The following is a 15320-nucleotide window of genomic DNA, read 5'->3' as shown; positions in this document are numbered from 1 at the left end:
CCAAGTTTTATGCGGTGTTTGAAACAGAGATGGATCCCTATTGCCTTTGGGGGGTGAGAGCAGAGCCCAGCAAGGTTATTGCTTGGGATACTGATGCCTATAGGGAGTGAGAAATGCATTGAATGCAAGTGAGTTTGAGTTCATTGTGTATTTTCTTTGCTGATTTCTCCAATTAATAAAGAAATGCTGAAAGGGGTGCCAAGGTTTGGGGCTGTTCTGTGTCCTTATTCTTGAGCAGGAGCACTCTAGCTCCCAATTTGTGCTTGGGATATTTGCTGAATATTTTAATGTGGAGGCATTGGCTGGTTAGTTGTCTATTACTGTCCTCTAGTTGGCCTTGAGGCTGGTTTCATTGTCTATGTGCTCTGCGCAGTTGGTCTTTGTCGTATGGCATCATGAATGAAAGTCGCCAAACATCTTGGATCTGGGTGCGACAGGCGGTTGGAAAGTTGTCCGAGATCGTCCTTGAAAAGACAACTGTAACGACCTCATATATTAAAGTACATATAGCATCTGAAAGTAAAGTCCTCGTGTCTATCTCTTGTACCTCTGCCCATCTACTCGTTGGTGTGACAAAACACGGAGTTTCCTGATCGATATCCTCAAAGAATGGGGGTTGGATCCATGTGCAGCTTGGTGGTTCGAGGAAGCCCTCCTCTGATATCTGCAAGCAATTATCCCTATAGGCGATGAGCTCTACTAGAAGCTGGCTCGAGGCTAACCGGGTCTTGAATGTGTGTCATTGTACGAGATCCTCCTAGATAACTAAGCAAGCTGGTTAGCCTCATGGTAAGTGAGTGGAACACACACACACGCGCGTGTAGAGAGAGAGAGAGAGAGTTTCGGAAGACCGATGGGTCTATGAGACTGTGAAACCCTGGTACAATCAAGCTGTGAGGGTGGAGCTACTAAACGAGCAACCACACCAATGCATAATGTAAAAATAATGCAGAATGATAGTTGTAAGTACTAAGTACAAAATAGTCATGTCGGTGATCGAACTACAAATCAGTCACATCATGATCATCATCCTCATCCTCATCAGGACATCAGAGGTGGATGAGGCACTGGAGGCAGGAAATCGGCAATAGAGTTCTGTTTGCCACTCGAGGGTGCGGTCCTACGACGTCTCCTGGTCATAGCTCTACGCCTAACAAGGGCTACAGTAACCCTTGTTGGACGGGCTCTGATGGTGAACATGGAGGCGATATCCCTGAGTGTAATCTGTGCGTCTACCCTCTATGTGAGCTGGAGAGAGAGAGAGAGAGAGAGAGAGAGAGAGAGAGAGAGAAAGAGAGAGAGAGATGCAGTTCATAATTTATTTTCTTGGTGCTGTGCTCTTTAGGATGCTTTAAAAGCTGCTACACAAACAAAAGGTGTGAAAGATGATGAAATCTCTGCACTTCGTTTAGAAGTTGAGGTACTTTACAGCTCTTTTTGTAGTGTGATAGGCATGCTTTAATATTTTGCATAGTTTGATTTTTTGTGAGGATAATGAAGTGGAATCTGGGTAATTGGTTCAGGCTGCAAGAGAGGAGGCAAGTGCTGCAATTGAACAAGCTAACAAAGCAGATTCGGAGACACGTTCTTTACGTACTATGACACAACGAATGATCTTGACACAGGAAGACATGGTCGGTCTGTTCTTCTTTCTTTGTTTGGTTTTCACCGAAGACCTCGACGTGGACTTCACATCTAGCATTCAAACCTATCGTGTCCATTTCTGGTCTCTTTGCTCCTGCGGATCTAGATTTTCCCTTCTTAGTTTGGTCTTTCATGTGTAGAGCATGTTGGACTTTATATCTGGTATTTGAACCTTTGATAGTTAACTTTGAAAAGATATTTACTTCTAAAGAGTGAATATTTTTGCTGTTGCTAGGAAGAGGTGGTTTTGAAGCGCTGCTGGCTTGCCAGATATTGGGGTTTGTCTGTGCGATATGGTATCCTTCTTCCCTTGTTGTTGCTTGTGCTTACTTAAGTCGAGGCATTTAAATGTCGTGTTTGGAAGATTTTCTACATATACTTCTACAATTTAAAGTTGTCGATTGGCGGTCCTTTTTCCTGCATTTGATTAAGGGTATTTGAAAGTTAGTGTCTTAGTAGTATTAGGGCATTCAGTGTAGTTACACATCTAAGGTAACAACACAGTAAGCAGTTCTGTAATTGTCAAGCGGTCTTCCAAACTTAGTCACTGTGATCTGGGTTTCACAGTTATGAATCTCTTTTACCAATTCCTATATATATTTAGAGAGATATTGCAGACTTTATGTACATATTCTCTAGATGCACAAATACTATGTTTCAGAAACTGTGATATTCATTCCATTGCAGTACTTCAAAATATTACACATGAACTATTCTCCCAACCTAGAATATCTCTGCTAGGCTTTGGTGAATATTCAGTCGATCTCTTTTATTATAGGGCTTTACAGCTCACTGATACTTTGCAAATGCCCCACTTTAAACATTGAACTCTTGCAGTATTGAATGAGAAGGGTGGGGGCAGAGAGAGAGAGAGAGAGAGTCGTGGGCCAGGATCTAGTAAGGTTTTCATTTAATTTTGTCTGGGTGTGTATTTTTAGGTATACATGCGGAAATTGCAGGTCCAAAACAGGAGTATTGGTCATCCTTTGCACCTCTTCCGCTAGAAGTTGTCTTATCAGCTGGCCAGAAGGCAAAGGAGGACCCTTTGCGAGATGAGCGAAATGGTACCGTAGATATTAACTTTAATGTGGTTTGGATGAATTTCTTTAACCTGGCATGCATTTGCGGAAGTTTAAGAAAAGTGCTTGGTGGTAATGAATGAGGCATGGCACACAAGAAAGTCCTTTTATTGCCTGAAAGCCCTAGGCTAAGTTTATTTGTCTTGCATTTTGCGTGAGATGCTGTAGTAGATATATAATAGCTGCCTTTTGTAGCTAAATAATGCAATATTGTGAACATCGATATGCATTCTTCTTTCCCATAATCTATGATTAGTTTATGAAGGTTTTGAGTTCCACAATAGATCCCCCTTCCCTGTTTTGCCCCTGTAATGCTGATAGTAGATATATAATAGGTAGCTGCATTTGTTGCCATCTGTAGATAAATAATGCAATATTGGTGTTTTATGCTTGCGCATTGACAGGCATTTACTTTTTGCTATAATCTATTATTAGAATTTGAGTAGCAGTTATGCAGTTTTTGCTGGATTAAGGTTGGTCACCTGCCCACCTTTGAGCCCCCAAATGAGGAGTGCATCGGGGGGGTTGACCATAGGACAAAAGGATTAGTCATGGGGTTGCCACATGGGCTGCCATGTGGGCAGCAGACAAAAGGAAGTACCTGGCAGGGGAAAGCCACCATGGAGGACAACAAAGGCATTAAAATGCCACGAGGTTGTCTGCAGATAGAAGGGCCCTGTTTGCGCAGGGATTCCAGCAACGAAAAGAGGATGGAGCAGGGCGCCTGCATGGCGGGTGACATCAGCATGTGTACGGGCTGTCACCACCACTTGGGTACAGACTGGTACGGAAGGCCTGAGTGCACAGTACGGAGAATGGGGAGGTGTATCTAAGGCTAGAAGGAGGCTGAACAGAGGTGAGGTGCAACAGATGGGCAGGTTTTGGGCAGCAAAGTAGACCCACAGCAGATAGGGATAAAGGGCTGCATAGTGTGGGCTAGTGGCTGGATGCCACGTGGCCAAACATTGCACATGCGGAAGTGTAAAACACAAGATAGCAAGAGAGAGAGCTCAGGTCTAAGGCAAGAAACTAAGTTGCATCAGGGAAACTGCCCAAACTGTGTGTGTGTGTGTGTGTGTGTGTGTGTAGAATAGGACACCTCCAATGGGGAGGGAAGGCCCTTATAAGTAATCTGCCAAGTGACCGACCCAGGTTCGGTCAGCCAACCCAGATATAAGGTCGGTTGACCCAACGCAGGTCAGGTCGGCTGACCTGGCCTTGGTCAGCCAACTAACCTGACCAGCGCTTGCTCCAAGACCTGGGTAAACCAGCCCATATTCAGCCTCAAACAGGCCCAAATTCAGAGAAAATCCTACTCCAAGTATAGGTGGGCACACCCACATGGAAGCCCTAAATTTTAACACCCTCGCTGCAGCTCATAGTGTGCACATAGTCTGAACGGCCGCGAATGCTGGAATTAACCTCAGAGGGCACTTGACAACCCAGGATCCCCTAAACATAATGCCACCACGAAAAGTAAAGAGATCTGCTTGGCTGTGATTTCCCATACCAATGTGCATGGAATTCCACGTGAAGAATGCTGAGCTGTAGAACACCACGCCCAAGATCCTCTAGTGAGCACGTCACGCCCAGGAACCCTGAAGAATGATCTAGGCACACATCCTGTCTATAGTTGGTATGGATTTCCAAGTGAAGAATGCTGAGCTGTAGAACACATCATGCCCAAGATCCTCTGGTGAACACGTCACGTCCAGGAACCCCGAACAATGAACTAGGAACACATCCCGTCCATAGTCTTTGCAACTTATACGTGTCATGGGCATCGTCAGCCCGTGGCATGCTGAGCTGCCACATGAGCTGCCCAGTCAGCACACAGCAACCACTTGGATCGCCATGTCAACCTGCTGCCACGTGGACTGCCACGCAAGCAGCAGCCAGCTCAGAGCAGACAGCACAACTCAGGTGCTGCATCAGCAATGACATCAGCAGGCGGGCACCCAGAAGCAGGTCGGTGGACAGGAGCAGCCCAGTCGGTCAGCAATAGGCTGCTGGTCGGTCAGTTTGAGGCCCAAGGGGGCCTATAAAAGCAGCTCCCTTGGCTTTTATTTCTCATCCACTCCTCAGGCCTTAATGCATTCAGAGCAGCGGTAGCCAGGATTCCCCGCAGCAGACCAGCAGGGTGCCTCAGCTTCTGTAGGGATCTAGTGAGGATTCGCCTCCTCTAGTTAGCTTAGTCTTTTCAGTTTTGTAGTTGAGGGTTTCAGCCCCTTTATACAGTTGTATTCAGCCCTTTGGGCATTCATACATTTCAGTTATATATTCCTCTTCGAAGGTCCACTACATTTCTCTCCCTCTGATTCTCAGTATCACTTTGTGTATTGAGTGCATCATCTTGCAGTCACAGTTAGTATTGAGCAGGTTAGAGTGGGGATAGTCTATCTTCTGCTACATTGGTATCGGAGCTTCACATTCTTTCCTGAGACAGAGGGGTTTGTAGGGGTATTTCTTTTTATATTTTGTCCCTACCCTAGACTAGTTAGCTTAGTCTTTTCAGTTCTGCAGTTGAGGGTTTCAGCCCCTCTATACAATTCTATTCAGGCCTTTGGGCATTCATACATTTCAGTTATATATTCCTCTTCGGGTCCACTACATTTCTCTCCCTCTGATTCTCTCACTCACATCCACAGTATCACTATGTGTATTTGGTGCATCATCTTGCAATTGCAGTTAGTATTAAGTAGGAGAGAGAGTTAGGATAGTCTATCTCCCGCTACATTGGTATCAGGGCTTCAGATTCTTTCCTGAGATAGAGGGTTTTTTAGGGGTATCTATTTTTCTGTTTTGTCCCTACCTTGGACTAGTGGTAGTACCATACTCCATTATCCACTCACTCCCTTACTCCATCGTGCATTGGGCCAGCTCCTATCTTCACCTGTAGGTCTTTACACCTTGCGGTGTGCAGTAAAGAGAGGAATTTTTTTTCCGCGAATCAAGAGGCTCAGGTCAATAAGGGACTGCCCCCATCGTTAATGGTCTAGACATGAGCACAACATGAGCACTAGTGAGCAGTCCAACATAGGGGGGAGGGTTCAGTGCCTCAACCACCACCACCGTAGAATCGTGCAGGCACTTCCATGCTTGCCATGACAGCCATGTGGCAGGCTCTGATGCAAATGCAGCAACAACAGTCCGAGGCTCTCTTCACTCACATGACCTAGCTTAAGGAGATGCGGGAAGATCCTAAGGAGGCCGCCAGAGAGCGCGAAAAGCTTGCTTAGGAGGCAAAAGAAGAACATGATCAAGAGGCTCGAGAAGCAAAAGACGGACGTGATTGAGAGGCTCGGGAAGCCAAGGAACTCCGGGACCGCAAGGCTCAGAGGCCAAGGAGCTCCGAGAACGTACCGCTCGAGAAGAGAAGGAAGAACGGGACCGGCAGCTTCTCATTTCTTTGCTCCGACCAGCAGGGGGAGAAAAGGAGAGACTTCCATCCCCAGCCAAGCCTTCCTTTCCGGGGAAACTTAACTTCACACGTTACGATGGTAAGTAGGGACCTTTAGTGTTGTCTTCGTGGTTCAATCACTTCGATTGCCTACGAAGGATGAGCGGTGCATCCTAGCATCCATGCATCTCATAGGTGAGACAGTCACCTGCTGGCTCAAGTGACAGAAGGACCACTATGATGCTAACAAGGAGACACATAGAATTCATGAAAGATCTTCGATCACGGGTCTTGCCACCACAATACTTGGACAAGCTCCAGAGTTAGCTCTATGAGCTACGGCAGGGAGACAGCGAGACGGTGCATGATTATGCCAATAAATTCACTCTAGTGTTAATATAGTTGCAGCTGGAGGACAGTTAGAAGCTGAGTAAATTTCTCCATGGGCTGCCCATAGACATCCAGTGGTATGTCGAAAATTTCAGGCCATGGGATTATGAGTGCGCATACGAGCTTGCTCAGAATTTTGAGCTCATGCACAAGGGTCAAGGATCCAAGGAGGTCAATAGTAAGAAGTCCAGGATCCGACACCAGGTGATGGTGGGAATAGGCAGCAAAAGAAGAGCTGGATGGCAAAGGATAGCAATGGCTATGGTGGGTACTTGGATAAAGCGACACGAGCACTCTATGCCAAAGAGAACCGATGCTTCCATTGTCATGTGTCGGGCCATATTAAGGAAGATTGCCCGCATTACCAGAAGCTTCTCAACGCAGGAGCCGCGTCAAGTGGTTCAGCAACAGTTTCAAAAACCTTAGTAGTCATTGAGGAGCTTGATGACCAGCAGACTACAGGGATAACCACAATAGTCATTTAGGAGCTTGAAGCTCAGGAGAAGGGGGAGCCTCGTCAATTTCCCAATATGTTTCAATTTTATGGACAGGTTGGCGGTCAAAAGGTCCATATCCTGGCAGATTTAGGCAGTTCGTAGGACATCATCTCGACCAAAGCAGCTCAGAAGGCTCAATGGCCTCTTACGCCAACGAAAGCAATGACCTCGAATGGTTCAATTCCAGAGCACTAGATAGAGAGCAACGTGCAGGTAGCTTCAACCACTCCGGAGATCTTAGGGTGGGTACAGAGTTGGCCACTCAGGGTTGCACCTACTTAGGCAACTGATGCCATCTTGGGAGCACGATGGTGGCACCAGTTCGAAGTCCAACCAGAATATCAACACCAAGGCTTGGATGTCAAAATCTCAGGTCATAGGTCCAAGTTCATCTACTAGATTAACAGTGCTCTGCCTCGACATTTGATATCAATCATTCAAGGGACTCGAGACCGGCACCAACGAAACACTAACACATCCCTAGCACTCCTGAAACCTCTGATCTGCAAGGAAACACAAGAACACACCTAACGTGAGGAATCTGAGCAGGCTGCTCACCACTCAACCATGACATCTATGGGATGCGATCTCAAAATAGGAGATGTCCCCTCTGAGCCACGAGCTGAGCTACTGGTACGATCTCCCAACCAGATCCTAACCAGCATGGTGTCCCATACCACCAGGTGGCCCCTAGAGGCCTGGGATCTGATGCTGGGCCTTGAGCTGCGCTGAGATGCAAGCGCGCATCCGCAACTCAATCCAGGATCAGACCTAGCACCTGGGAACGAGACTTGCTCCCATCGGCTCATTGAGAATTGAACCTCTGGGCCCCTTATATAGACTCGGGCCCAATGTGCCAAAAATAGCGAAGAACCCTAACTGGTTCGTACCCTTGTCCTTCAACTCGAGAATCAAGCCTGCCTAGCCCTAAGCCTTCCCAGGCTACCTGAGCTAGCCTTGTGTACCCGTGGACACGTCAGATACCAATCCATGCACTTGACATACTTCCCCTCCTCTAAGAACTCACTCTTGAGTTCGCTAAAAAACCCAGGAATGTCCTCTAGAGGTTCGGTAATGTCTCCCAGAAGTCACATTTACTCATCTTGGCATAGAGGTTATGTTGTCTTAGAATAACTAAGACAATCCAAAGGTGTCCAATGTGATCCTCGAGCATTCGGCTATATATCAAGATGTCATCTAAGAACATGACAACGAATTTGCCCAGAAAATCTCGGAACAAATCGTTCATCATTTGTTGGAAGATAGCAGGAGCATTGGTCAGACCAAAAGATAATACGAGAAACTTGTATTGGCCATAATGCGGTTCTATCTATGTGTTTAGCATAGATACGGATTTGGTAATAACCTGTACGCAAATCAATCTTAGTGAAGTACTTCGCTTCAGTTAAATAGTCTATCAAATCATTGGAACGAGGAAGAGGGTATTGATTCTTAATTGTCACTTTATTTAATCGTTTATAATCTACACATTCTCCACGAACCATCTTTCTTCTTTCTTAAGAGGACAGGTGCACCCCAAGGTGATTTACTTGGGCGAATATAGCCCATATTGGGATAATCTTGTAGCTGTGAAGCTAACTCATCCTCCTTAAGCTAGCTCATCCTATAAGGTGGAATACGAATAGGTTGAGCCCCAGGTACTAAATCTATGCGATGATCTACTGCTCGTTTTGGAGGTAAACCTTCTGGCACTTGAGCATGGAATATATCCATGAAATCATCTAACAACGTTCTCAATTCACGGTGTTCAAACACTTAAATCATTTTTGTTATTAACAGAGACAACAAATGAAGAAAGTGGAATTAAAACACACTGTTACACATCATAATGAGAAGTGTTTATTATATTTTGAAGCTACATCGCAAATACAATAGGTCCCTGAGAAGAGGGAATATTATCACATTGAATACAAAATTGGGTGCCCTTATCCAAAAAAGACAGTGTATGCTCTTTTCATCCAATCTGAATATCGTGGGTTTTAAACCACTCTATTCCGATTAACAAGTCCACATGTTCCATGTGCATAACATAGCACGTAAGAGTAGCTGTGTAGTCTTGAATACGGATAGAAAGTGCGTCGAGCTTACGATCCCAAAACTGCTTTCCAGCTGTAAGCTGCACCTCGTAGGTGTGATCGCTAGGTATCGTGGACAGTCCCATCCTCTGCACAAGTTTGTAATTAAGAAAATTTTGAGAGCTGCCCGAGTCAAAGAGAATGCGAACTCTTTGGTCCCTTACTTCTCCATAAACTCAGAGCAGGTCATGGGAGCCAAATAACGAATTATTAAAAGTGCAATTACAAGAAAGTGGGCAGGTAATGACATTTATAGAAATACCTGTCATCGAAACTTGGTTAGCTCCCTTAGCTTTGGTACCTTGTCCCGCATGGAGCTTCAGGTCCGGCGCTTGCATCGGGTTCTTGCGCGTAGGATAATCATTTCGAGTGTGGTCCGGCTCCTCGCATATGAAGCAACATGCTTCTTTCTTTAACTTCAAGGTGCGTAGGAAACGGGCACGATCATTCTTTGTCTAAGTCGAGTTCTTCTTGGAGGCGTTGTCGATTGACTTCGACTCCCTGGTACCAGTTGTTGACTGGAAGCACTTCCTCGCATGGAGCTTTGGTCCCGGCGCTTGCATCTGGTTCTTGCGCATAGGACAATCATTTCGAGTGTGGCCTCACTCCTCACATATGAAGCAATGTGCTTCTTTCTTTAACTTTAAGATGCGTAGGAAACGGACACGATCATTCTTTATCTGAGTTGAGTTCTTCTTGGAGGCGGCGTTGATTGACTTCGGCTCCTTGGTATCAGTTGTCGACTGGAAGAACTTCCTCTTGTTTTTTTCACTCGTGTCGGCAATAGCGATTCCCTTTGCACTGGCCATGGTATCATCATAGATGCACGCATAGTTCATGGCCTCTTGCAAAGTGGTACACTTGTTATTCTTAATCTGTAGCTTGTACGAGTTAGGCAAACCATCCACAAAGAAACCTAACAAGGTAACTGGGTCCATCTTTGTAGCTCTGGTCTGCAAATCATGAAACCTCTGAAGATAGACCTCAAAAGTCAAATTCAGCTTGGACATATCGAGGGCCTTGAGGTTGCCTACGATATCATAATCTTCCTCCCTCTTCAGAAACTCTTTCTTGAAGACCTCTTCGAATTCAATCCATGTTGTGGGCTTTGGTTGGAGTTCCTTCCACCACAATAAAGCCTTCCTTGACATATACCATACTGCAAGCTGCATTTTCTTTTCATCTGGGTAAGGGTGAAACTGGAAGTATACTTGCCACCTGTGCAACCAAGTGTCAACCACCTCCTTGGTTTTGGATTTTTGATCTCTGGGATAAGGATCTGGAGTGATATTTGGACCTAACACTGAAGCCAAAGCATCCACCTGTGTGAGCGCTTGAACAATGCTAGTCAAAAGTGAGAGTGAAGTTTGAATCCCTTGGAGTTGCTGTGTCAACCCCGTTTGATTCGCATTAACCTGCTCAAACTTTTCATCGAGAGTAGTGGTGAATTCACTAATGGCAGTCTTCGTAATCAAATCATCGTAGAGGCTCTGGTCATCATCTGTCTGATAGCTCATATCTTGATCATCCATCGCAAGTACGGGATCTACGGAATCAGCCATAACTGAAATTTGATCTGATGAAGAAAGTAGACTAGAGAAGAGAAGCAACAGGTGGGCTCGGAGCTAGGAGACAGGAACGAAGTGAAAGCTGGTCAGATAGAAGGTGACGAAAGAAAGGAAAGGTTGGCCGATGAAAAAGGTAGACTGGTACGAGCTGACGATCACCTCAAATCTCTTAACCTGAATACTCCCGCTCTTGGCTGTGCCATACGGACGTCTGCAGCGGGTCGCACAACATATCTGGCTTCCTAACAAGATGGCGTAGAGTAGCTTGAAGCATGCGCATTCCACAGGCTTGGAGTAAGAGACAAAGTGGCCAAGTTATAAGGTGGGTAAGCAGGCTCTTAGAAAGCCCTGCATTCAAAAGCCCACCCTCCAAACTTGGAGGAGATGGTGCTTTTCTTAGCCTCCAGGCCCCCCCGAATAGCACCCGGCCGAGATCGCGATCTGACTCCAGCCTGCTGGGCATCCCTCCGCGATCCTCTTTTGCATGCCAATGCGTTCCCTAAGCAGCCAGCCCGTACACGAGATCCTCTCGGTACGCCTCAGCACTACGCTTGCCTTACGGCTCCCTTCGCACTTCTCTACCCGGACCTCACTGCTTCCTCCTAACTACACCTCTGTCTCTCTCTCTCTCAGCCCTTCACATCTAGCAACGAATTCACCCTTCTCTCACTCTCTCTCTTTCCTTCTTTCCCAGATGAACCAGCTCACACTTGCAGAGCATGAACATGAATTTCGAAATTGAGGCATACCTGGAGAATATCACGTCCAAAAGTACTCGTAACAGAGATTCCTATCTCAGGAGTTGGCTCTGATACCAACTGACACATCCCCAGCACTCCTGAAACCTCTGATCTGCAAACAAACTCAAGAATACACCCAACGTGAGGAAGCTGAGCGGGCTGCTCACCTCTTAACTATGACATCTACGGGATGTGATCCCGAATCAGGAGATGTCTCCTTCGAGCCACGAGCTGAGCTACTGGCACGAACTTCCAACCATATCCTAACCAGCCTAGTGTCCCATACCACTAGGTGGCGCCTAGAGGCCTAGGATCTGCTGCTGGGCCTTGGGCTACGCTAACATGCAGGCGCGCGTCCATGACTCAATCCAAGATCAGACCTAGCATCTGGGAACGAGACTTGCTCCCATCTACGCCTTGAGAACTGAACCTCTGAGCCCCTTATATAGACTCGGTCCCAATGCGCCAAAAATAACAAAGAACCCTAACTGGTTCGTACCCTTGCCACTCAACCCAAAAATCAAGCTTGCCTAGTCCTAAGCCTCCCCAGGCTACCTGGGCTAGTCTTGTGTACCCCAGGACACATCAGATACACATGACATGCCTAGTCAGCACACAACATCCACGTGGGCTGCCACGCAAGCAGCAGCCATCATAGCTCAGGCGCCACATCAGCAAAGTGTCATGTGGCGAGTCAATTGCCATGTAAGCAGGTTGGTGGACAAGAGCAGCCCAGTCGGTCAGTAATAGGCTATTGGTCGGTCAGTTTGAGGCGGCCTTGTTTGACTGCTTATGTCGAAACTCAAGAGGCACATGGGCATATGCAACACATCCAAAGACACGAAAATGTTCCGTTATCTGACCAAGTACTTATCGAATGGGTGTGCCTCTTTGAGAACATTTCAATACCACCTAGGTTGCGGTGTAACATAAGGATAGCTGTCATCCAGCTATTATTTGTGGGCGGTGTACCAACCGCATCTGCAGCTAACAAGTCGGTGACATAAATGCACAACGGTCACCCTGGCATATCACGAGTGGAGCTCGATATCTCAACACTCTCCCTCGAGCTCAATCCCAATTCCTACACACCAAGCAGGTCTCTGAACTTGCGCAGCTTCTCTGCGCCCAATGCCTTCGTGAATATGTCAGCTACCTGATCCTCTGTGCTGACATAAACTAGATCAATAAGACTTAGTAAAACCTTCTCCCGCACATAGTGATAATGCACCTCAATGTGCTTTGTTCTAGCATGATAGACTGGGTTATTTGCCAAGTGTATACTGCTCATGTTGTCACAATAAATGACAATTGGTCCATCTGTAGACTGATGCATATCATAAAGTAGCTTATGCAACCAAGCTACCTCACATGCAGCCATTGCTGCACCCCTGTACTCAGCCTCTGTGCTCGACAAGGCAACTGTAGGCTGTTTCTTGCTGCTCCAAGTGACTGCAGCACTCCCAAAAGAGAACACATATCCACTGGTAGATCGTCTATCAGAAATACTACCAGCCCAATCAGCATCAATGTATCCATGCAACTGTATCTGAACCTGAGCCTCATAAAATAGTCCATACTGCAATGTGGACTTCACATACCTGAGTATGCGTCTAGCCGCATCCAAATGCGGTTTCCTTGGAGTCTGCATAAACTGACTTACCAATTTAACAACATAGCTCAAATCTGGTCTGGTAATAGTCATATAAATCAAACTTCCTACTATGTGTCTGTACATAGTAGGGTCTTTCAAAAGCTCACCTGCATCTGCGCTCAGCTTCACATTTTGCTCCAAAGGAACTGAAATAGGCTTACAGCCTGTCATCCCATATTTGGACAGCATGTCCAATCCATACTGCCTATGTAAGAGCTGTATCCCACTTGGTGATCTAATCACCTCAATGCCCAAGAAATAACGTAGCTCTCTCAAATCCTTCATCTCAAACTTTTGCTTCAATAGCATTTTCATGTGAAGGATATCTTCATCACTATCACCTGTGATGATCAAATCATCAACATAAATGACAAGCAGCATAATACCTTTCTCTGTTTTTCTCACATAAAGTGAGAAATCTGCCTTGGAAATCTGAAAGCCAATAGTGACAAGATACTGTCCTATGTTGTCAGACCATGCTCTAGGTGCTTGCTTCAAGCCATACAAGGCTTTCTTCAACCTGCAAACAAACTCAGGATGAACAGCATGAACATAACTTGGTGGCTGCTTCATAAAGACCTCTTCTTGCAAATCACCATGCAAGAAGGCATTCTTTACATCCATCTGATGTAAAGACCATCCCTTTGATGCAGCCATAGCAATGACTACTCTTACGATTGCCATCCTTGCAATCGGACTGAATGTTTCTTCATAATCAATGCCATATGTCTGTGCATACCCCTTGACAACTAATCTTGCCTTGTATCTGTTCACAGAACCATCTGCATTGTGCTTGACCTTATAAACCCACTTACAGCCAATTGCATTCTTATCTTTAGGCAAAGGCACCAATTCCCATGTAGCATTTGCTTCCAAGGAATCCATTTCTTCATCCTTATAAACCCACTTACAGCCAATTGCATTCTTGTCTTTAGGCAAAGTACCAATTCCCATGTAGCATTTGCTTCCAAGGCATCCATTTCTTCAACCATGGCTTTCTCCCATTTTTCTTTTCCCATGGCTTGCTTAAAAGAAGTGGGTTCTGGTTCATTTATCACTTTGACCATATAGGCGTAGTGAATGGCTGTAAATCCATCATATTTCAGCCTATCCACATGATATCTAGCTCTGGTAGACTTGCGCAAAATAGGCTCACTTTCAGGTGCTCTCAAAACATCCATGGTCTTCCTTACTCCAGGTGTAACAACAGAAGGAATACCCAACTCATCATCAATGCTCTGTTCTGAGCCACTGGATTCACCATCCACATAAGAGTGACCTGCATTCACATCAAACATGGGTTGATCTACCTTCTCTTTTCGTGATACGGGCATACCACTATCTGCATTGCTTTGCGGAGATTCTCCTGATCTCAATCTGCCTGTCCATAGCGAAGTATGTGAACCACTGCTAGAGGACACTGCAGGTCGACTAATATTTTGTGATTGCTGCTGTGAACTCTGTGCAGCATTACCATTTTGTGCATGTACATCATCAATCACATTTACTGGTTTATACCAGCTGCTCATCTCATCAAAAACATCTCTGCTCACTGTAAACTTACGAGTAGAAGGGTTATAACATCTATACCCTTTCTGCTGCAGAGAATAACCAATAAAGATGCACTTCTCAGCTTTTGGATCCAACTTGGACCTCAACTCATCTGGCACATGAACATAGGCAATGCAACAAAAAATTTTCAAATGAGAAATATCTGGTTTCCTATCAATATACATCTCCTCTGGCGTCATGTCATGTATTGCTGCAGTGGGAGTCCTGTTCATTATGTAAACTGCTATAGCAACTGCTTCAGCCCAATAATAATCTGGAAGGTCTTTTTCATTTAGCATGGCCCGAGATACCTCTCCAATATGCCTGTTTTTCCTTTTGCAAGTCCATTTTGCTGTGGGGTATGACTGCATGAATATTGCTGCTTTATGCCATGCTCATGCAGGAATCTTGCAAACTCATTTGAGAGGTACTCTCTCTCTCCATCTGACCTTAGGCATTTTATTTGCAGGCCTGTTTCTTTTTCAACCATAGCTTTAAAAGCTTTGAAGTGCCCAAACACTTCACTTTTCTTTTTCATAAAATACACCCAAACTTTTTTGCTGTAGTCATCAATAAAAGTGACAAAATAATGACAGCCTCCAATAGATGCAGCTTTAGTAGTCCACACATCGGAGTGGATTAATTCCAATGGCTTCTTACTCTCTTGAACATGCCTAGGAAATGGTTTCCTTGCCTGTTTT

General features: G+C 45.5%; 1 protein-coding gene across 2 annotated transcripts in view; it reads left to right on the top strand.

Moving 5' to 3' along the window:
* The window catches only part of LOC147883448 (coiled-coil domain-containing protein SCD2-like), a 54656-nt gene that overhangs the window by 16944 nt on the left and 22392 nt on the right, over positions 1-15320 (top strand). For both annotated transcript variants that reach the window (XM_087399351.1, XM_087399350.1), the window contains exons 8-11: positions 1346-1420; positions 1524-1634; positions 1880-1940; positions 2583-2708. In XM_087399351.1, the coding sequence (XP_087255477.1) occupies positions 1346-1420; positions 1524-1634; positions 1880-1940; positions 2583-2708 (373 nt within the window). The remainder of the gene's footprint in view (positions 1-1345; positions 1421-1523; positions 1635-1879; positions 1941-2582; positions 2709-15320) is intronic.

This window comes from Dipteris shenzhenensis, chromosome 28, assembly GCF_047967505.1.
Source record: "Dipteris shenzhenensis isolate YYH24624 ecotype China chromosome 28, Dip_SZ_1.0, whole genome shotgun sequence".
Lineage (NCBI taxonomy): Eukaryota > Viridiplantae > Streptophyta > Polypodiopsida > Gleicheniales > Dipteridaceae > Dipteris > Dipteris shenzhenensis.
This window is presented reverse-complemented; position numbering and strand designations above follow the sequence as displayed.